At 42.6% G+C, this 24,332-nt stretch overlaps 1 protein-coding gene across 4 annotated transcripts in view; it reads left to right on the forward strand.

Annotated features, from left to right (window-relative positions):
• Positions 1 to 17,846, forward strand: part of LOC120937647 (dihydroxyacetone phosphate acyltransferase-like) — a 111,030-nt gene extending 93,184 nt beyond the window's left edge. For 3 of the 4 annotated variants that reach the window (XM_040351049.1, XM_040351047.1, XM_040351050.1), the window contains 7 exons: positions 5,847 to 6,089; positions 7,072 to 7,151; positions 10,771 to 10,905; positions 11,138 to 11,237; positions 14,713 to 14,806; positions 17,079 to 17,140; positions 17,563 to 17,846. In XM_040351049.1, the coding sequence (XP_040206983.1) occupies positions 5,847 to 6,089; positions 7,072 to 7,151; positions 10,771 to 10,905; positions 11,138 to 11,237; positions 14,713 to 14,806; positions 17,079 to 17,140; positions 17,563 to 17,600 (752 nt within the window). In that variant the 3' untranslated portion in view covers positions 17,601 to 17,846. Of the gene's footprint in view, positions 1 to 5,846; positions 6,090 to 7,071; positions 7,152 to 10,770; positions 10,906 to 11,137; positions 11,238 to 14,712; positions 14,807 to 17,078; positions 17,141 to 17,562 lie in introns of those variants that run through there. The other variant, XM_040351048.1, reaches the window with a different exon arrangement.
• The last annotated feature ends 6,486 nt before the right edge of the window (positions 17,847 to 24,332 follow it).

Here is a 24,332-nt window from a genome sequence, read left to right on the forward strand (position 1 = left end):
GTTGCTCAGGTAAGGTGGTTTGACTGGAATTTTCCCCTGGGAGGTCGACTGAGGGTTCACCCTGCTTTCCTCTCTCCCTTATTCCTCTCCCTCCTTCCCCATTTTGGGTAGCGGCTGTGAGAAGGGGCCTTCTGGGGTCTCTTTATTACCACCGGGGCCTGTGTGTATAGCGGGGGCTGTGTTTTTACTCTGGGGGGTGCTACTGTGTGCTGCTGTGTAGTGTGAGGTGTTTGGTGCGTCACTGAGGAATTTAAACTGCGCCATGGCCGCCATTTTGCCGTGGCCACGGTTTACATAGCTCGGCGGCCATTTTCCTGTAGCCCGCTGGTGATTTTTACCTCAGACGGCGGCCATCTTGGAAATGTCTTGGCCTCTTGTGTCAGTTTTAGTGCTGCTAAACGCCGCAAATCTTCCCGGAGGTGACAGACGCAGCACAGCCAGCACATCAGAGCACACCTCTGGCTTTCAGCTCTCTCTGCAACCGGGTGGAGTGGTGAGTCCCTGGGAGGTTTCACCTTCTATTTTTACAGCCGGGAGGTGACCGGTGGGGTGTTCTGCCTTGCAGTACACAGCGGTGGGGCAACATGAAACTGTTTCCGCCTTAGCAATGCCTGATTTATACTTTAATCCCCCTGCCCCTGCCGCATCTGTTGAGGCAATGTCGGCTGTCCTTGTGGCCTTTCTCGCCAGGTTTGGAGCAGCTAGTGCCCAGAAGGGGGGTACAAAAGCGCCCCCTCCCTGAGCTTGCTTCTGGGGATGTCTCTGACACAGATCTGGTTCTGTTATGTCAGTTGATGCAGGCTTAACCCACACGGACTGTGAGGATGACTCTACCAGGGTCAGTACATGATGGGGGATTTGTTGGTGTCTTATTTCTGCGGTGATACTCATAAACTTGAGGATGGCGGGGGCACCGGATGTGCCGGTCCCGCAAAACCGCCCAGCACCGCAAGAGTATTTCCCTGTATTCCATGTTTGGAGCAATTGCTATGTATGGATTGGACACGCCACAGAAAGTTTCTTGCTGCTCCTAAAAAACTTTGCGGTCCGTTATCCCTTTGAGGAGGACTTTTTGAACAAGTGGGTCTCTCCTCTATCAGTGGACACTCCCGTGTCCAGACTGAGTAAAGCCACCACATTGCCTGTGGAAGGGGCTCCCGCTTTCACGGACCCCACTGATAGAGTGGAGGCTGTGGCCCGCTCTATGTTCACAGTGGTGGGTTCAGCTGTGAGACCGGTTGTGGCCGGGTCTCTTGTGTCACAGACACTGACTGAACAAGCATAGTTGTTGCTGCAGAAGCTGGAGGAGCAGGATGCTTCCGAGACCTGCATGAACATTTGGTTCAGGGTCTAAAATTTGTCTGTGTCGGCCCTGGATGCGCTTCCCTTGGTTTCCAGAGCCTCCGCCTATGCGGTGGTACTGCGCCGCCTTGTGTGGCTGAAATGCTGGTCGGCGGACCGGTCCTCAAAGATGGCCTTTGTGGATTTGACCTTTAAGGGTCTACGACTTTTTGGGGCATCCCTGGATGACATCATCAAGGATGCCACAGGTGGTAAGAGCACACTGCTCCCGCAGTCTGGGAAGGGCAAAGAGCCTCGCCGTAGGCAAGGGCCCTCTTTTACTACCCCCAAGCGTTTTTTTCGTGCGGCGGGAAAGAATTCGCAAGGTGCTAAGGCGCCCGCTACAGGGCAGAAGTGTCCCTGGTTCCGCAAGCCTAACAAGCCTGCGGACAAGCCTGCTTCCGCATGAAGGTCTGCCCCCGCCCGTGTCTCGGGTGGGGGGCCGGCTTCGCGAATTCACGGCTCGGTGGAGGTCTCTTCTCTCCGACCGTTGGGTTTGCGAAGTAGTTTCCTCGGGGTACAAGATAGAGTTTCTCTCTTGTTCACCATACAGATTTTTTCCTTCCAACCTCCAGCTTCCTCCGGCTCGCCGGCAGGCTCTGTCAGGGGCTGTCCAGGATCTACTGGACAGGGGAGTGATTGTACCAGTTCCCTCGTTGGAACGGTTTCAGGGGTTTTACTCCAATCTGTTCGTGGTCCCCAAGAAGGAAGGGGTCCGTCCAATCCTGGACCTCAAGGCCCTCAATTGTTTTGTCAAGGTGCAAAAATTCAGGGTGGAGTCGATTCACTCGGTAATAGCAGCGCTCCATCAGAGCGACTTCCTGGCATCCTTGGACATCATGGACGCATGCCTACATGTTCCCATATGCACAAAGCACCAAAGGTTTCTGCGTTTTGCGGTCGGGGAGGACCAATTTCAATTTGTGGCCCTCCCGTTCGGCTTAGCATTGGCACACAGGTTTTCACCAAGATACTGGCCCTGCTGAGACAGCGGGGGATCGCTATCGTGGGATATCTGGATGACCTTCTCCTGCGAGCTTCTTCAGGCTCAGAATTAGAAGAGGACTTGTCTATCACGTGTCAGACTCTCCAAGAGTTCGACTGGCTTCTGAATATCCAGAAGTCAGTGTTGGTTCCGTCTCAGAGACTGGAATACCTGGATCTAGTCCTGGATTCCGTGGAGGGGAGAGTTTTTCTCCCAACGGAGAAACTATAGACTCTGCAATCTGCAGTGCAGCAGTTGTCGACCCAGAAGTGGTCATCTCTGCGATTCTGCATGAGGGTTCTGGGTCTGATGGTGGCCTCTTTCGAGGTGGTTCTGTATTCCCAATTCCACACCAGGGTGCTACAGAAGGAAATTCTGTCACGTTGGGACAAGATCCCGTCATCTCTGGATTACCAGATTCAGTTGAGTCAACTGGTCAAGTCTTGCCTGGTGTGGTGGCTGACGTCTCCGGTGCTTCGGACCGGGAAGTCGTTTCTGCCGTGCCACTGGACCGTGGTCACGACGGATGCCAGCCTCTCCGGTTGGGGGGGCGTTTGGGGCGCTGGACTCAGGAGGAGTCCCGCCTGCCAATCAATATACTGGAGCTCCAAGCAATGAAGCTGTGCCTTGCCAGGTGGTCCCTGGATCTGCAGGGCCGACCGGTCAGGATCCAGTCGGACAACGCCATGGCTGTGGCATACATCAATCATCAGGGTGGCACACAGAGTTCAGCTGCAGCAAAGGAGGTCGCGCACATCCTTCGGTGGGCCGAAAGGTCTGTTCCGGCTCTGTTGGCCGTGTACATTCCGGGAGTACAGAATTGGCAAGCCGACTTCCTAAGTCGCCAAACACTGGATCAAGGAGAGTGGTCACTTCACCCGGAGGTGTTTCAGAGTCTGTGCCAAAAGTGGGGCACTCCAGACATGGACCTTCTAGCGTACCGTCTCAATCGGAAGGTGCCATGGTTTGTGGCCAGGTCAAGGGACTCATGGGCGGACGCGTCAGACGCGTTGGTGGCACCTTGGGGTCGCTATCGCCTAATTTACTCCTTCCCTCCTCTGAAGCTTCTTCCTCGCCTGCTGCGCAGAGTGGAAGCCGAAGGGATTCCAACAATCCTGATCGCCCTAGATTGGCCGCGCCGGTCCTGGTGCGTCTGGTGACAGACGCCCCCTGGCGTCTACCCCTGAAAGAAGATCTTCTGTCGCAGGGTTCGATCTTCCACCCTGCTTTACAGTCGCTGGCTTTAACGGCGTGGCTGTTGAGAGCCAGGGGCTGAAGGACCGAGGCCTATGGGGCTTGGTGGTCTCTACCAGTCTACCTCACGTAGGATTTACCATCGTACGTGGAAGGCCTACATCTCTATGTGTGAGGAGATGAAATGGCACCCTCGTACATACGTGGTGTCCAGGATTCTGCTGTTTTTACAGCGGGGAGTGGATCAGGCTCTCGCCCTAAGTACGGTTAAGAGTCAGATTTCGGCTCTGGCTGTCTACTTTCAGCAACCCTTGGCGTCGCACTCCTTGGTGCGTACGTTTGTACAGGGGGTCCGGCACGTGGCCCCTCTGGTGCGCCACCCACTACCCCCATGGGACTTGAATTTAGTCCTTTCGGTGCTTCAGGATGCTCCCTTTGAGGACATTCGGAAGATTCCTTTGTTGACTCTGTCACAAAAGGTGTTTTTTCTGGTAGCAATTACCTCGATCAGACGAGTGTCTGAACTGACGGCCTTGTCTTGCAAGGCTCCCTACTAGGTCATCCATAAGGATAAGGTGGTGCTGCGGCCGCAGCCGTCTTTTCTCCCAAAGGTCATTTCGACTTTTCACATTAATGAGGACATTGTTCTTCCATCCTTATGTCCTCAGCTGAAAAACCAGAAGGAGGCCACTTTACATTCTCTGGATGTGGTTCGGGCCCTACGAGTGTACTTATCTGCTACGGCTCCGTTCCGGAAGTCGGACTCGCTGTTCGTGTCGGTGGCTGGTCCTAAAAAAGGCCTGGCAGTCTCGTCGGCCACCATTTCTAGGTGGATCCGACAGGTTGTGCTTCAGGCCTATGCCCTGAAGGGGCGGGCGCCTCCCTTTCGGGTTACAGCGCATTCAACCAGGGCGATCGGGGCCTCTTGGGCTTTCCGGCATCAAGCCTCTGTGTTACAGGTGTGTAAGGCAGAGACCTGGTCGTCGGTCCATACTTTTTCAAACTTTTACAAGGTGGATGTGAGTGCATCTTCTGATGCCTCCTTCGGCCGCAAGGTGTTACAGGCGGCAGTTTAAGGTTGGAGTTCCTCCGTTCAGTAACTCCGGTTTTGTTTGGGGTGTAACCTGGTTTGCTGTGTTGTTTTCCCACCCCTCAAATTTTTTGACACTGCTTGGGGACGTCCCTAAGGTCAAAGGCTGCTGTGTCCGTCCATGAACGGAAGAGAAAATAGAATTTTTGTACTCACCGTAAAATCCATTTCTCTGAGTTCATGGACGGACACAGCACCCACCCCTCCTTTTGTTTGTACTGCTTGTTACAAACTGAGGCTGCTAGAGCAGGGTGTGGGTTATACCCGGGGAACCACGCCCCCTGGGAGGAGCTGCACTGAGGAAAGTGTTGTTAACACTTAAAGTGGAGGTTCACCCAAAAACTTAATTTTTAACATTAGATTGAGGCTCATTTTGTCAAGGGGAATCGGGTGTTTTTTTTTTTTAATCGAAGCAGTACTTACCGTTTTAAAGATAGATCTTCTCCGCCGCTTCCGGGTATGGGCTGCGGGACTGGGCATTCCTATTTGATTGACAGGTTTCCGACAGGCTTCCGACGGTCGCATACATCGCGTCACGATTTTCCGAAAGTAGCCGAACGTCGGTGCGCAGGCGCCGTATAGAGCCGCACCGACGTTGGCTTCTTTCGGCTACTCGTGACGCGATGTATGCGACCATCGGAAGTGTGTCAATTAAATAGGAACGCCCAGTCCGGAAGACCGTACCCGGAAGCGGCGGAGAAGATCTATCTCTAAAACGGTAAGTGCTGCTTCGATTTTAAAAAAAACACCCGATTCCCCTTGACAAAATGAGCCTCAATCTAATGTTAAAACTTGTTATTCGGGTGAACTCCCACTTTAAAGTGCTTTTTTTCTGCCTAACTCTCCTGGAAGGAAGCAGATATAACCCTAAGGTCAAAGGCTGCTGTGTCCGTCCATGAAATCCATGAAATGGATTTTACGGTGAGTACAAAAATCCTATTTTTTTTTTATTGTTTGCTTTTAGATTGACATAGTTGGCCAATGTACACAAGGACTATCCAACAACAAAAAATTGACCCGTTTTATCTACATTCTGCTGTTTTGCAAATCACTATATAGCTGACTTTAATATAACTTTTACTTTTAGTACTTGCACATCTGTAGCACATTAAAAAACAATACCTTAATATTATTTCTTATTTGTATTATTTCTGCATTTTATTCTATGACCTCATATGCAAGCTAACATTTAAGTTGGGATCTCTACATTATGTTATAGATTTTTTTGTATTACAGGTAACATACCTGTTGATGAAGTGGTTCGGTCCAGTCTACACCTACATTCAAACTTTATTAGCCTTGTGGATGATCAGGTAGTTTTGTTTGAACATAATGATCATGACATGACTGAAGACTTGGTGAACAAACGAGCAGTCACATTTCTGATGGGTGCTTCCTACAGAAACGAACTAGTTAATATTTACGCACGTCCTGCCCTGGTTGTATTGGCTTGTAAACTGGCACAGACTTTCAAGAAAGGTATGATTTGCTTTCTTACATATGTGATAAACCAGAAGCATAATTTTTAATGAAATGAAAGAATGAATCCAATCGAAATAATCCAGTTATGTTAGGAATTTGGTAGGAGATTTTGTGGCCTTATCTGGATCAAGTTCCCCTGTATCAGTATTGTCTGAGATAATCAAAGTGTTATTCAATAATGTATTCTAACTGTATCATCTTTATTACTCATGCTGGTAACAGAGGAATGAAGCACCAGAGAGAAATGACACTCGGAGCATTGGAGAGAGGTTCATCGTACCCTTGGGCCTAGGTGCATTAACAGAAAATAAGCTCAAGTGCCCACTAACCTGATCATCGTCTCCCACCTAACAATTTCCTATGTAGATCGCCATTCCAGGGATAGTCTGATGTTTTTGGCCCAGTCATTGATGCTTTTTCAAGCCTTCAGCCGGTTTGTTGCCTGTCAACACAAGCCTGTTTGACTCATAGAACATATGTTCTATTGGGTTCAAACTATTTGGTAAGCCTTCATCTTATCGGTGGTGGTTCCCCTCACTTCAAACATTTGTCTGTGTTCACCGTTGGGATGCCAGCATGATGTTTTGAACTTTTAGCTCACTTTAAGCTCACGTTCCTTTAAAGTACCTTTTTGGTCTTGATACACAGTGGACATTCAAGTGTTATTTATATGGACTATTAATTTTTTCTGTATATATTTCCACTTTATAAGGATATTATAATCACGTTTATATCAGATCACTATTGTTTTCAGGGATTAATATCCCATATCTTTTCTTTTGGGTCATTCATTCATTATTTAGATCTTGTTATTTAACGCTACACTTTATTTTCCACAATCTAAATAATCCTGTTTTGTTAGGAAATTGGTAGGAGATTTTCTCGCCTTATCTGGATCAGGTTCCCCTGTATCAGTAGTGTTTCAGATAACCAAAGTGTTATTCAATAATGTATTCTAACTGTATCATCTTTGTTTCAGATGATGTTTACAAATCATTTACATTTCTGAGAAGAGTTCTTTCTAGAGAGTTCATATTCTTCCCAGGACATGAAGAACAGGTGAAGCACAATAGGGTTAAATTTACTAACAGTAAATAGCCTGGCAGCTGGTGCTCAATATTTCGGGGGGGGCAAACAAACCCCCCTCACTCGCCATCACCACAAGCCACCCCCCCCCTCCGCGGGAGATGGACGGGAGGCCACAATAGGAGGCCTTACCTGGAAGGGGCAGATGGGAGCTGAGCCGGGAGCCGAGATGCAACGAGGGAAGAGCCGGTGAGGACAGTCAGGGAGGCTGTGATACACCCCCCCACGGGAGACAATCGGGAGAGTGTGATAGGAGGCTTTACCTTGAGGAGGCAGATGGGAGCCAAGCTGGGAGCTGAGATGCAGCGAGGAAAGAGACAGGGGAGAGCTTGGGCTTCTCTTCCAGGCAGAACAAGAAGTGGCCAGGGCTTCTCCTCCCAGCCAAACAGGAAGTAGGTCCTGAGACTCCCTGGTCAATCGGGTGTTTAGTAGCTGCTTCCTGATTGGCCAGGAGGAGAATCAGGAAGACAATAGCGAATATTAATTGGAATCCATGCGTCCAGGACCCTGCATGTAGATAAGGGGCCGGACGCATGGATTGGGGGGGGGGGGGACTTTTTTAGCTTAGTGAATGTGGTTAAAATTCACTTTGCAGACAATAACGTGGTAGGAAAAAAATGTACAACAAGTAAAACTTTTTTCTTCTTTATTTGAACATTATTGAATGATGTCAACAGAGCTTCAACTCGTTTACTAAGCATGAGGGAATATTCCCTTCCAAGTGAAAATTCCCTTGCAAAGTGAACAGCCTATTTGCCTTTAGTAAATAAATCCCAATATGTCTATAATATATTTCAGCATTTAAATATTGAAGTGGTTTGAAAGCCTAATTATAATTTACCTTAATCCATTCTGTGCATTAAGGTAAAACATTTTTAGTAAAAAGGATATCCCCTAAGCCACGCATCCATATAGACCCGTTGTAGTTGGGTATATGGCAACCTCAGCCCATCCCCTTGGGCAAGCTCTGAGGGGTGGAACAAAATGCATTAGGGGCATGGCCTTGTGGGAGACCAGGCTGAGGTTGCCATAGACCCAACTACCGTGCATATGCTATGGGGGTATCGGGAAGGGAGGAGGAGCCAGGATCACTGGCGGGGGACCCGAGAAGAGCAGATCGGAGCTGCTCTATGCTAAATCATTGCACGGAACTGATAAGTACAGTGCCTTGAAAAAGTATTTGTACCCCTTGGAATTTTCCGCATTTAGTCATGTTACAACCAAAAACGTAAATGTATTTTATGTGATAGACCAATACAAAGTGGCACATTATTGTGAAGTGCAAGGTTAGTACTTTGTAGAACCATCTTTTGCTGCAATTACAGCTGCAAGTCTTTTTGGGGATGTCTCTACCAGCTTTGCACATCTAGAGAGTGAACTTTTTGCCCATTCTTCTTTGCAAAATAGCTCAAGCTCTATCAGATTGAATGGAGAGGGTCTGTGAACAGCAATTTTCAACTCTTGCCACAGATTCTCAATTTGGTTTAGGTCTGGACTTTGACTGGGCCATTCTAACACATGCATATGCTTTGATCTAAATCATTCCATTGTATCTCTCGCTGTATGTTTAGGGTCGTTGTCCTGCCCCAGTCTCAAGTCTTTTGCAGACTCTGATGCCCTATACACACGTTAGGAAATTCCGCCAGCAAAAGTCTGATGTGAGCTTTTGAACGGAAATTCCGACCATGTGTATGCTCCATCGGACTTTTGCTGTCAGAATTTCCACCAGCAAACGATTAAGAGCTGGTTCTCAAAGTTTGTGACAGAAAAAATTCCTATCAGAAAATCCGATCGTCTGTAGCAATTCCGACGCATGCTCGGAAACATTGAACTTCATTTTCTCGGCTCAGCATAGTGTTGTACGTCACCGCGTTCTTGACGGACGAAAGTTCAGAGAACTTTTGTGTGACCGTGTGTATGCAAGACAAACTTGAGCGGAATTCTGTCAGAAAAACCATACACAGCACCCATATTTACAATACAATTTAAGATACAAGTATAGAGTTAGATTACCTGTTAACTTCAGGTCAGCCCGTGGTGACTGCTGTCTGCTCCCACACCAAAGAGGGACTTAGCTTGCTCACAAAGCATTATATAACCCCCCCCTCCTTTCTGTACTGTGGCTAATATAATTCTCCCTAATTGGTCACTGTACCTAGTAAGTGTATATTGGGCACAGCTTGATTGGATGAGTCAAAGAAGGCTCTTGTTTACTACCCACGTGAGATGTGATCAGGGAAAACAAAAGTCCAACCTTTGAAGGTTGAGCTAATTACCATAATACAAACACAGCACTCAATACTTTAAATATATTTCCTTTACAATAACTTTAATATAATCTAAATATAAAACATATTAAAGTGCAACAGCACTTTTACAAAAAAAAATTGTTAAACAAAGCCTTTCCTGAAAAAATAAGTGGTCTCTCATTGTTGACCTCTCTTTCTGAAAATGCTGTTTGACTGGAGGTCATGCTAATGCTTTGGCTTCAATTCTTTAGCATTCTCTAACCTGGATCAAGTATAGAGATAAGGGGCCAGATTCAGATAGGTCAGCGGATCTTTAGATCCGCGTAACCTATCTGATTTACGTTACGCCGCCACAAGTTTTTGAGGCAAGTGCTTTATTCAAAAAAGCACTTGCCTCTAAAGTTGCGGCGGCGTATCGTAAATCCCCTGGCGGAATTCAAATTCCGCGGCTAGGGGGCGTGTAAAATTAAAATCAGACACGTCCCCGCGCCGAACGTACAGCGCATGCGCCGTCCGCAAATTTTCTCAGCGTGCATTGCTCCAAATGACGTCGCAAGGACGTCATTGGTTTTGACATTATCGTAAATTACGTCCGGCCGTATTCGCAAACGACTTACGCAAACGACGTAAAAAATTCAAAACTCTGCGTGGGAACGACGGCCATACTTTACGCCGCACTTACCCCTCCTATAACTTTCCGCTGGAAAAAGCCGAACGCAAACGACGTAAAAAAAAAGCGCCGGGCGGTCGTTTCTGAATCGGCGTAAATGCTCATTTGCATATTTGACGCGTAAAAGATACGGAAGCGCCACCTAGCGGCCGGCCTGGAATTGCAGCCTAAGATCCGACGGTGTAAATCACTTACACCTGTCGGATCTTAGGCATATCTATGCGTAACTGATTCTATGAATCAGGCGCATAGATACGACGGCCGGACTCAGAGATACGACGGCGTATCAGGAGATACGTCGTCGTATCTTCTTTCTGAATCCGGCCCATGGATTTCTAACTTTCAGTTGCTGTTTACTTGTTCTCTGTGAAACCAGGCATAGACAAGTAACTATTCTGTGTAATACCGTGTACAGTATTAGAGCATAGAACAGAATAACACCCTCGGAGCATCAACCTTCCAAAACAGCAGCCTCCATATTTCTATTATAATTCTAGAATTTAAAAAAAATCCTTATAGGTTTGTTTAAATGTGGGTCATGATTGATCTGACAGCTGTTATATATTTGTTTGTAAGCATATGTGATAAACTGCATTAAACAAAAGTGTATGTGTTTACCAAAATATCATATGTACAGATAATTTAGTGCATACTTTCAACTCATTTCTGACAGGACTTTGAAGAAGGCTGCTACTTACTTGGCAAATATAACGCTGTCCATGTTACATCAGATGAAATATCATCACCTGACACCAGTGTGACGGTCTTTTTATTCAAAATGTTCTATCCTCTTCTGGAAGGCTACCAGGTATAGGACTACTCAGTGTGTTGCATCTACAGTCTGGATCTGGCTGCATAGCTAGAGACATCAGTGTACAACATATATAGAGGAAGAATGAAAAAAATGAGGCTTGAATGTTATTGTTATCAAGTAAAGAGTGTAAAAATTATAATTTATCATATAAGCAATTACTGACTTTAGACTACATACCGGTAAATCTTTAGTGGATTCATATTGATGGGTGTTTCTTTTTGTCCAGTTAGCTTGCACCTACCTTTCACAGGATACTTCTGAGAGTTTCACTGAAAAACAATATATATCTGGTGTGAAAAGTTTTATCTTTCAAACAATTGCAACAGGTATGTAAAATGTCTGTTTACAGCAATGGAACAAAAAACAAAACCTTGTGTATGGAAGAAGACCCATGGTATTTGGGGATGTGAAAAATAAATGTATATGTATATTATTATATTGTATTTAGTTTTAATAAAGTATCTCCTTAACACTAAATGTATTTCTCCCTGGCCATGTAGTTAACAGGGAGGACATGAAAAAAATATATACAATTCTCATCTATAACATATGCACATTAACTGTGGTGCCTTACTAACAAAATTGGTAAAGCTGTAGGTACTGTATGTATGTTACTTTTTATAACATGAAAACAAATATGGTTGTTTCACCACTTGCCGACCAGCTCACGCACAATATAAATCAACAAAGTGGTTAGTTCCCGCAAATACCCGTTCCCGTACGTTGGCCCCTTTAAGAGCCATAGCAGGTGCGTGCGCGCCCACTGCATGGCGGGGGAACTGGTGCGCGTGGCTGGTGGGCGCGATGGCCACCCGCGATCGTGGGCACGAGAGCCAGAATGGGGATTTGTGTATGTAAACACACAGATCCTTGTTCTGACAGGATAGAAAAGATCAGATCAGTCAGTCCCACCCCCCCCCACAGTTAGAAACACTCACGAGGGAACGCCCCCTAGTGTTAACCCCTTCCTTGCCAGTGACATTTACACAGTAATCAGTGCATTTTTAAAGCTCTGATCACTGTATAAATGTCAATGGTCTCAAAAAAGTGTCAAAAGTGTCCGATCCGCAATTTCGCATTCCTGCTTAAAATCGCAGATCACCGCCATTACTAGAAAAAAAATAATGATAAAAATTACGTAAAAATTACATAAATCTATCCCCTATTTTGTAGACGCTATAACTTTTGTGCAAACCAATCAATATACACGTGTGATTTTTTTTTTTACCAAAAATATGTAGAAGAATACATATTGGCCTAAACTGATGAAGAAATTTGTTTAAAAAAAAAAAACACAGAGGTGATCAAATACCACAAAAAGAAAGCTCTTTTAGTAGGAACGACAATTGTCCATTAAAGCGAGGCAGCGCCGTATTGCAAAAAATGGCCTGGTCTTTAAGGGGCAAAATCTTCCGGTGCTGAAGTTGTTAACATCTGTCAGTAAAGATTTTAGCTGAAATTTAAAGTGTATGTGCGGCCAAAAGATTTAGATTTGGATAGGGTAGGGAAGTATTAGTACTAGGAGTATGTTTTTTATTCACTCCTGGTAAGACTGTTTTTGGAGCAAACTGCATATAACTCAGTTGTACAAGGGATTGTTTCTTACCTGACTGGTGCAGTACTTACTGCCCTACTCTGCATTTAGAGGATCAGCCAGCTGTTTTAGGCCTAGGGTCTTTTAGAGGTCCTACACCTGCAAAGAGTTTCCTGTTGTACCTGGTATTTAAGTTATGAGAACTGGAAACAACCTGTAGGATTTTGGAAGAATGTGATGGAGCTCTTTTCTTTTGAAAAGTAAATAATTGCTAAGTGGTCTCTGCCCACTGCATACACTCCAGTAATCTGCCCTTACAAGCATACAACCAAAAATGATGATGGTGGGATTTTCCTGACAGTTACATTTTCTAGATCTCAGTTTGAATTTGGAAGTTTGACCCTCCATTCTGTATATGATTTGGTTTGTCAAACTGTGTCACAATGGGTTCAGTATCTTACCGAAGACCTCTCCATCACAAGGCAAGCCCTCATGTCATGGAGCATTTTGAATGAATGTCTGGAGCCTTGCGCTTTACTTGTGACAGCCTCTTGTGTTTCACATGAGGATTATGTCTGTTCATATGAATACAGCAAATTGGTTACATCATGCCTGGGATGCTGCTGATACATCCAAACAACATCTGACCCAGTTGCCTTTCAAGAGAAGTTGACTCTTCAGGCCTGTTCTTGACTCTGTCAATAGTGATGCCACTGGTTTGTTGGAGTGTGCTCCTGCCTCAATGAAATAGGTCTGTGGATAAGGCATAGGAACCCCAAATTTTTCCTTCATCTACTACAGTAGTACGTCATAGGAAATCATAGCCTATACCCCACTAAAGCTGCAGATTCCAAAGCCAGAGGTCCTCTATCCCCACTGCTTAGCCTTCTGAATGGATTTGTGCCTCAACTTCTGCAAGTTGGGTGCTGCTTGTTTATCCTGCTGGGTCTTTTGGTAGTTTGTCTCCTTGATATTTGGGGGGCTCAGGTCTCCCCTGTAGCCTCCATTGTAGTACCTTGAATAAGGAATCTCCATCAGCTGCACCTCCTCACATTACAGGTACTACTGCATCTTATTGTGCATTTGCCCTGGTTTGTTTGGCTTCACTGCATCCTGGGCCCTCTGATACTCACTCTAGGAGAAGCCTGCCTTTGGGAATGGTATTCCACTCAAACTTACACTTATCTTTGCAGTCGTCCCCGTCCCCCCCCACAGGTGGTTGCAACCCTTGTGGTGCTTGAATCTGCTCAGTCTCATCCCTCCTTTGAGTGACTTCTTAACTTACATGACAACATTGATTAGTCCTTGAGACTCCCTGTTCTAGGAATTGACTCCTCTGTGCTCTTTAGCAGTTCTGAACCCTACTCATAGCACTGGCCTTTAAATCCACCCAATTCCTTGTGGAACGTTTACAAGAGCTCTCTTGAAGAAAGGCTTTTTTATTTGTTCTCACAGTTGCCAAGTGTCACACTAGTACCCTGCTTCATATTCCCCCGAAGGGAGAATAGTGTAAGCGCAGAGGCCTTTGCGGGATCTGATCACTGGGGGATAGGTCATCTTTGTGCGGCCGAGTTGTGGTCTCTTGAGGTAGGTTTGGCCCAGCAGCATTTTTTTTACTACATTAGGTGTTGGTCTGTTTTCTGCCATTCAGTGTTTGTTCCACCTATTCTTTGATGGGTGGACAGATGGTCATTTATTTTAGCCCTTCGTTCCTTCAGATAGCAGTTTTGCCTAAGCTGTGATTATCTGCCCTTGCCTGGAGCACCAGGTTGATGCTTAGTAACCTCCCATTAGTTGTGGTAATTTCCAAATTTAATTTGGTTCTTTGTTTATCTAGCCTAGATTTCTTCAGATAATCTGTTGTAGAATTACCTCAAAACTTGTTAAACCATTCAGTGGCTGTTGCCCACCCATAAGTTAGATAACCTTTTTGACATCCCAACTGTTTAGGAATTCCTGTACCCCTCAAGGGACAAAAAAGAAAATAACTTTTTTGTACATACCCTAAAAAGGAGGCATAGTAGTTGGAGGCGGGATTATACAGGTGCTGGCTTCAATGTTTTTTATTTGCCAGTGTCACAACCTCCTGTAGGCAGCAGCATAACTTTACTGTTCAAGAATTCTTGAATTCCTGTGACTCTTAATGGGCTTCAAGAAAAATATTTATGGTAAGTACAAAAATCTAATTTCCTTTCTCTTCCCAGCTATTTCTTGAATGTGTAATCTCTTTTATACCATTTCCAACAGTTTATTTTGTGTCTTCACAGGAGCCAGCAGTTGTTATGAATCATTGTCTTCTGATATGTTGAAGAACTCACTGGCATCTTTTGTGAATCTAGGTGTTGTGGAGGCCAGTAAATCGTAAGAACAATACTCTACATCTAATATAACATAATGCAGGTGTGGGTTGGTGAAAAGAAAAGTAGTGAAGCATATACATAGGATTTATACTTCTTAGTGCATTGAAATTCTACTCTACTAACTCAAGATTTGGTGTAGGAATATCTGCCTTTTGATTTTAGTAAAGTGCCTTTCATTTTTTTCTGTCATTGGCATTGTGATGTGATGTCAGTTAGCTAGTTTATTTCTAGGATGACATTTTATGTATAGTGCCAAATACACATTTATTAATTTAATATCAGTAATTATGTATACAGTTAAGTATACATTTCCTCAGATTAACTATTTAGAAGAAAAGTAATAAGAAAAATAATTACTTTCCAAAAAAAGGCCCACGGTCCCTTAAATATACAATCCAAATTACCCACTTTGCAAAAAAATTCTGAATTAAATTCCTAAATATGGATAAGATGGAGTATACACTTCTCAGCCTGCCCTTTTGCAGATAGTAGGGAGATTAACACTTAACCAGGGAATATGCCATTACTTCCTTATGAAAAAAAAAAAACAATAAATCCATGGGTCAAACGCTATTATAGCTTCATATTTATGGTGTGGGCAAAAAAATCAGCAAGCCTTTATTCTGCTCCCTAAATGTGTACCCCAAAGAGAATTGTGACAAAAGAACCGCTGTCTATTAGCCAAATCACAGAAAAATTAAATTTCTTTTTGCTTTCCTACACGGCAACATTACCAATTTCCTAGATCAGTTTTGCCCATGTTCCAACTTAAAGGGGTTTTTAAAGGTTTGTTTTTTATTTTCTAAATAGGTTCCTTTTGGCTAGTGCATTGTTGGTTCACTTACCTTTTCCTTCGATTTCCCTTCTAAATGTTTTTTTTTCTTTGTCTAAATTTCTCACTTCCTGTTTCTCCTCAGTAAACTTGCCCCCATCATCCGAGCTGTTCTGGCTGGGGGTTAGTTAGCCAGAACAGCTAACTGAGGAGGAACAGGAAGTGAGAAGTTCAGACAAAGAAAACAAAGAAAAAAAAAACATTTAAAAGGAAAATCTAAGGAAAAGTTTAGTGAACCAACAATGCACTAGCTTAAAGGAACCTATTTAGAAAATAAAAATGAACCTTTACAACAACTTTAATTAGGAAAGCCAATTATTTTTTATCTATGCAAACCCTTTTTAAATATTCACATTAAACATTTTAATACTAATTCTGTTGACAAATTGTTATCTGGTAAAATGTACAGTATGCTCTACAAGATACAGTGAAAGGCCTGATGTCATTTGAATGGTCATGAGTTTAAAGTTTGTGTGACAAGTTTTGCATTATACGTTAAAGCTACACCCCATATAATCAGTGTAGCTTGCTTTGCATACTGCCTCTATTACAGTCATATGTTTATCTGTACACGCTACCTTTATACCTGTCCACTAACAAGTGTGCATACTGCCTTTATACTGCCTTGTCAACTCAGTGTTACACATAACCTTACGAAAAGTCCCTTGGGATAGAAGGCACTACCAAACTAGAGCAGGTTCTTGTAACCCCTATCTTCTCGGCCACAAAACAGACGATTGCCAATGCATGGAAGACGCACATTCTCAACTTGGACCAAGGGAAAAGTCAAGTGCACAGCACCCTAGTGAATGAGAAATTGACAGCGATTCTTACTGACAAACACAATAAATTTCTGCGCATCTGGCAGTCCTGGCTAGATTACTTCCCATCAACCCAACTGCCTATGCACTTCCTAGAATTATAATCTACTACAGCGTGTTAATATTTTTCATCAAAAGCCCCTGGGACAGGGGTGCCCCCCTTCCTTCTCCCCCCCTTATGTTCTTTTTCTTAGTCTTACTATTATTTTTACTAATTTACTTTACGTTTTCTTCTCTCTGATTCACTCTGCTTTGGAACTGGCATTTTGCCCACAAGCTAGAGTGGTCCCATAGACGACTGAATGTGTTTTACAGTTCTATGGTCTGAAGGGCCCCTTTCTTGTGCAATTAAACTTTCCAGAGAGAAATGTGGAAGGCTGCCATTGTTATCCTCCTAAAATAGCTTGTTCCTGAGCTGTTATGCTGACCCTCTGGTTTAAAAAAAGCCCCTGACTTTACCTGGTATACTGTATGTTTGCTTAAAACATGAACATATCAAACCCATACAGTGTACAATGATTAAGATGCTTAGCTTAGAATCACAATTTTTTTATTTATTTTTACATAATATGCTCAACCTAAACTATAATTTGTTAAGTTATAGTATATTTGTTTTCTAGGTCAAGTGGAAAAAACTATATCGCACAAAGGAAGAATGCAAAGGATATGGTGACAATACTTGGTATGGTAGTGGTGAATGCTTTGATCATATCAGACTATGTTTTTTTGCCACAAGATACATATTATCACATACTATATGTTATTGCATTGTGTCTTCTTATAGCCTTGTCAAGGAACTAATACACAATTCCTAATTTGCAAAAACTCAATCTTAGCACATTGTCTTATGAAATATATTGTTTTCCTGTTTAGACATGGGTGTTTTGTTAAATGTGTTTTATAAGGGCTTTTATTTATATCATTTATAACGTATGCTCTCACATACTCCTTAAATACATCAAAACATTTTAATGGGTTCCAAAATTATAGCTTTGGTTTTCAAGATTTTTTTTTTTAATTCCCTCAAAGCTAAAAGAAAAGAAGTACAGCATAATGCTGAATACAACTTTTAATACTGATTCCATTATTCTTTTACTTTTATAGAAGTACATCAAGGAAAATTCCCAGCAGCCAGACTCTAAGGATCTTAGCCAAATGTCACATTCCATCTCCAGTGGAAGCCAGCTCTCAGTGTGCAGTCCATGGACAAGCTACAATAACCTAAGCTACAATAATGTCATTCAACAGATACTACTGTGAAATACTATATTATGTATTCTTATGTTGAAAATGTACAGACTCAAACATTCAGTAAATGTGTCTTACTATACTAGACAATTGTACTAACAAAATAAACACTTATGGGCATATTTATAAGGTAGCAAAGACAACATTCAAACACTTTACTGGCAGTGAATCAATCATTGTTAATAAAAACACCTGAACCAGAAAGGTTTCCTTACAATGAATATATAAATATGGTGAATGTCAGGTTAAAGGGGTTGTAGAGGTTAGATTTTTATTTTCTAAATAGGTTCCTTTAAGCTAGTGCATTGTTGGTTCACTTACCTTTTCCTTCCATTTCCCTTCTAAATGTTCTTTTTCTTTGTTTGTATTTCTCACTTCCTGTTTCTCCTCAGTAAACTTTCCACCATCATCTGAGCGGTGGTTAGTCAGCCAGAACAGCTTACTGAGGAGGAACAGGAAGTGAGAAATTCAGACAAAGAAAACAAAGAAAATCATTTAGAAGGGAAATCGAAGGAAAAGGTAAGTGAACCAACAATGCACCAATGCACTAGCTTAAAGGAACCTATTTAGAAAATAAAACACAAACCTTTACAACCCCTTTATAAATATGCCCCTTATTGTAATTGGCTACATCAATAGATTACTTTATAGGTTATATAGTATTTTTCCCTTAATTTACATACTACTATAAAAGGAGATAGTGTAAATAACCTTAAAAAATCTCTTTAAGCACCTAAGATTTGTCCATAGAAGGAACATTTGTAGCAGCAAATGCACAGTAAGAATGCTGTATTCCACACCAGGTATATTATAGGCAGAAAGTGCCATTTTCGAACTCAGGGTAGAATGTGAGAGAATATGTTAATGTGCCATAATTAATGTTTTATGAACTCTGCGAAAATATAATTTTTAATTGAAAATCTAATATACAAAGACCAATGTGCATTCCTAACCATTGTACAGTATACTGTTGTGTTTTTTTTTTATCCTATTTTCATTTACACAAATTTGTAGAAAAAAATTTTTTACTAATTTCTTACCAAAATGTTTTTTTTTTTTGCGTTTTTCATTGTTGTAAAAAACTTTCAATGACTATCAATGACTAGATGTGTTTTTTTTTTAATGATAGCAGACTAATTGTGACTATACGTTATGCAGTGTCCTGCAAATAATATTCAAATATGATGAAATTGTAGTTAATGATGATGATATTGTAGTAAAGTGAGAACAACACCCCTTGGAGCTAGATTTTATAATTTTTTCATTGATGAAAGTTTTGAATAGGTGTCATTAGGGAGATTACTTACGGCTGAAACAGAAGTTCATTGGATCTTTACATTTTTCTGAGAGGAAGGTCAAAACAGCAGGCAGTGGATAGAAGAGTTGTCCATCATGAAAGAGTCATTCTAATTCCAAAGCAAACACACAAACCAGCATGCAGGGTATGTTTGGATATATTGTACCAGACCAGATATTGTTAGTAAAACCTCACTTCAAGCTTTTTTAACATATCTGGGGATGTTGGTTCTGGTTTGTCAGTTCAGATACTGACCATGTGGCTTAGAACTGACCTCCAGACAGATGTAAAAGAGAGATTGCCTCATCAGTGTGCTACTTTTCCTTTCACTGCTTAATCACAGGCTGGGGAGGGACAAAACCTGTAAGTGTTACTGAACTGGAGCAGAGCAAAACCAGGTTTCTTGCCTTGCCAGGCAGGATTGTACAGTATGACAGAGCTTTGTAAATCCCACCTAATGGGCAGAAATAAAAATGCAATCACTGGTATTTCAGCTCACGTATATGTTTTTTATCTATGTAGTTAGCCAATTGCCTGGAGTTTGACTTTAACAATAGCTTATTTACTGAAGATTTCTCAATAGATCAGAATAAAGTGGAAATTCAGGCTATAACAGTGCTTCTTGGGGGCACTGTAGGCATTGCTAATTTCATTATTAACACAGTTGCAAGCAGGGCTGGACTGAAGTTTAAATCTCTAGCTCTAAAATACATACCATGCTTGGGTATAAAAAAAAGAAGATAAAACAAGTTTCAATAATGAGTCTGATTGCGTATAATAACGTCATTTTAAGGACGTCATTTTTTTTTACTTACACGTGACTTACGTACATTCCGATTCACGGACGACTTACGCAAACAAAAATAAAAAATTCAAATAAAAGCGGGAACGACGGCCATACTTAACATGGCAATTCTAACTATACGCCGTAAAACACCAGCTTTAACTATACGCCGGAAAAAGCTGGCTAGAGACGACGTAACAGAATGCGACGGCCGCGCGTACGTTCGTGGATCGTCGTAAATCATTAATTTGCATACCCGACGCAGAAAACGACGCAAACTCCACCCAGCGGACGCCAAAGTATTGCATCTAAGATCCGAAGCCGTACGAAGCCGTCATATCTTGGTTTGAGGATTCAAACTAAAGATACGACGCGGGTAATTTGAAATTACGCGGCGTATCAAGTGATACGCCGGCTTAATTTCATTGAGGATCTGCCCCAAAGATTCTATTAGAAATTCATAAGAATTGGTAAAGTATGGTCTCAGAAAAACATAAGGAAAAAATACACAAGGCACCATGGAGGATGATTTACTAAAAGCAAATAGGCTTTTCACTTTGCAAGGGAAATTCAACTTTTCTGAAGAATAATCCCCAGAGCTTAAAGGGGTTGTAAAGTTTTTTTTTGTTTCTAAATAGGTTCCTTTAACCTCCCTGGCGGTATGATTCCTTCTAGTTTTAGATGCTAAAAGCGGTCCTTACGACTTCTTCTGAGGGTTTTCAAAACCCTCAGAGGAAGTCGTAAGGACGAAACGTCAGGGTTGATCTCACAGCATCAGGAAGTGACGTTGTAACGTAACGACGCTGTGCGCTCCAGGTGCGTTCCAGGCACAGGGAAGTAAGGCTGTGTTTGTCTGAGGTGGATGCGATCAGCATGTCTGTGCAATCTGTGCAATCCCATCTTTGAATGCTATGGACGGCACGTCTATACCATTTACTATTTAAATACCCGCTGTAATTTTACTTGGAACTGTATCGATTTTACTGATGAAATGAAAGATTTATTAAAAAAAAAGAAAAACGGTAATACACTATTGTGAGCCTTTTTCCCTTTATAAACCTGGACATCTGAGGAGATTGACAGTGCCAGTTTGGGAGATCGATTGGAGTATCGATACAGGAGGAGATGAAACATATTGCTGTTCAAGGCTTATTACACTCAACCTTCTGGTAAGTATATACCCGAAAGGGTGTGTGACACACGGTAGCTTGTTGTTTGGAGTGAAGAGCACCTCATAGACCAGCATTAAAGTGGAGTTCCACCCTCTTTTTCAAGTCCTCTTCATGTCCTGCTGCTCTGTCCCCTTAAACACATTTGGCATATTTTTTTTTTTTTTTTGAAAACTCACAGTTTTATTTAGCTATATGGATCTCCTCCGCCGCGGCGAGAGCCCTGAGAGTTGAAGTGGGAGTGGCAGTAGTTTGCTATGCACAGATTTGCCTAAGCCACGCCCTCCCATTTTTCTTATTGGCCAGTCGTGTCTAGAGGGGTGGCTGAGCAGGACGCTAGTGTAGTGGGAGAAAGAAGTAGCAACAAACCAACAGCTTCTCCACTTATGTACAACTATCATGGTCGATCACCGGACAATTCTCACTGTTTCTTTATGTCCAGCGATCCACGGCACCCCCCCCCCCACGATCGGCGGCACCACCCCCCGCGATCATCGCCCCCCCCCCCCCCCCGCTTCACAATTTTTTTTATGTCTGGCGATCGACAGCAACCGCAACGCCCCCACCCTTCTCAATGTTTTTTTTATGTTCTGCGTTCGGCGTCAGCCGGCCTCCCGCTTCACAATTTTTTTTATGTCCGGCGATCGACAGCAACCGCAACGCCCCCACCCCCCCACTTCTCAATGTTTTTTTATGTCCGGCGATCGACAGCAACCACAATGCCCCCACCCTTCTCAATGTTTTTTTATGTTCTGCGTTCGGCGGCAGCCAGCCTCTCGCTTCACAATTTTTTTCATACTTGGGCGATGGCATTATTTTTTTTTATGTTTGGCGATCGGCGGCGGCACCCCCAAACCCCCCCCCCCCCCGCTTCTCATTGTCTTTTATGTTGGGCGATCCCACTTCTCAAGTTATAGTGTGTGATGGCAGTGTCCTTATATGTATTTTTAATGTAATTTACTTTCAGCGATCGGCAATCCCTATGCCCCGCGCATATCAACTTTTAATTTGTTATTTTAGGAGAGGTTTGCATAAGGGGCGGCAACTTCGTCTGACACTGTCGTTGCTGTGGAAACCTGACCTGAAACCTATTACACTGCTTGTGCAGCACTGAGCGTGTGCGAGATCTGCAAAGCTGAAATACAGGAAGTAATACAGTCTGGCTTCAGATGCCCACACTTAAGATGGCCACGGTCTAATGCTAGTTTATTAATGTTCAAAATGCTGTAATAACCTAACAAAACGGACCTTAGTTTACAGACTAACTTTACTAGAATACATTAAGCTTGTGTATTATAGGGGTATTTTTATTTAAAAAGTGAAATTGTGTCCAGAACTCCACTTTAAGCACTTGGTGGTTTCACCTGGATATCCCAGCTTCTTTCCCACACCTCTTATGAACTATGATAAGAAAGGATTGATCACGCTGAGAGAAGTGATTACTAGCGCTGCTTTGAATTACAGGACTCATTCAGACCTTGTGTTTTACTAATTTTTGTTTTATGTTTACCTTTTAAAGCGGCTGCTGAAATTTTAATAACTATAATTCAATAAATTTTTATTATTACCTGTCGTTTTATACCTATATATATGTATACATATAGTGGCCATACTATATGGTGCATTATTATTTTATATATAGTGTGTAATTAAATTATTAAGATCCTGAGCGCCGAGATAGTGAAAAAAGGCCTGGGGATTTCACTACTTTTTACAATAAGCGTTTATTTATCGGTTTGCGCAAAAGTTATAGCGTCTACAAAATAGGGGATAGTTTTATAGCATTTTTTTTTTTTTTTTTTTACTAGTAATGGCAGCGATCTGCTTTTTTTATCGTGACTGCGACATTATGGCGGACACATCGGACACTTTTGACAAATTTTTGGGGCCATTGTCATTTTTACAGCAATCAGTGCTAAAAATGTACTGGTTACTGTGAAAATGACACTGGCAGTGAAGGGGTTAACCCCAGAGGCGGCGCGCTCACGACCCGGTACAAAGCTCTGTGACTGCGGCTGCGAACCCGATCACCACGGGTGTCCTGAGATCGGGTCACAGGAGCTGAAGGATGGGGAGAGGTGAGTGTAAACAAACCTTCCCCGTTCTTCTCTGTGGCAGTGTCAGTGATCGTCTGTTCCCTGATATAGGGAACAACGATCACTGACGTCACACGTCCAGCCCCGCCCCCCTACAGTAAGAAACACACATTAGGTCACACATAACCCCTACAGCGCCCCCTAGTGGTTAGCCACTGCCAGTGTAATTTTCACAGTAATCAGTGCATTGTTATAGCACTTTTTGCTGTGAAAATGACAATGGTCCCAAAAATGTGTCAAAAGTGTCCGATGTGTCCGCCATAATGTCGCAGTCATAAAAAAAATCGATGATTGCCGCCATTAGTAGTAAAAAAAAAAATATTAATAAAAATGCCATAAAACTATCCCCTATTTTGTAAACGCTATAAATGTTGCGCAAACCAATCGATAAACGCTTATTGCGATTTTTTTTTTACCAAAAATATGTAATGGAATACGTATCGGCCTAAACTGAGGAAAACAAATGATTTTTTTTATATCTTTTTAAGGGATATTTATTAGAGCAAAAAGTAAAAAATATTGTTTTTTTTTTTTAAATTGTCGCTCTATTTTTGTTTATAGCGCAAAAAATAAAAATCGCAGAGGTGATCAAATACCACCAAAAGAAAGCTCTATTTGTGAGAAAAAAAGGATGCCAATTTTGTTTGGGAGCCACGTCGCACGACCGTGCAATTGTCAGTTAAAGCGAGGCAGTGCCGAATCACAAAAAGGGGCAAGGTCCTTAACCTGCATAATGGTCCGGGTCCTAACCGGTTAAAGAAACCTATTTAGAAAATAAAAAATGAACCTTTACAACCCCTTTAACCCCCCTGGCGGTATTCCCGAGTCTGACTCTGGGTTACATTTCTGTGCTGCGATCGGTAACCTTGAGTCAGACTCGGGCTCGCCTCGCTGAATCCACAACTAGAAAACAGCGATAATAAATTATAATCACTTGCAGAATTGTGCGATAGCGATTTGTGGGGAAATTCGTCATAAAAAAATAAGTAAGTAATGACAGCGACAATTCTGCAACTGAGCAAATTTCAGTGATTTTGAGTTGATTACATTACTGAATAATTTTTATTATATTATTATTTGTTATAATTATTTATAATTATTTATTATATTATAATTTATAATTTTGTTTTAAAAAAAATGTCATACCCGGTATGCCTACTAGACTCTTGTTTGGACAGATTTAAGTGAGTTATTCCTAAGAATTACAGGCCTACAGTATAAAACGCCAAATTTCTTTGCAAATAATGGTACCACTTTCAGCATCTTTTTTCTGAAATAAT

The sequence above is a fragment of the Rana temporaria genome, chromosome 4 (genome assembly GCF_905171775.1).
Source record: "Rana temporaria chromosome 4, aRanTem1.1, whole genome shotgun sequence".
NCBI classification, from domain to species: Eukaryota; Metazoa; Chordata; class Amphibia; order Anura; family Ranidae; genus Rana; species Rana temporaria.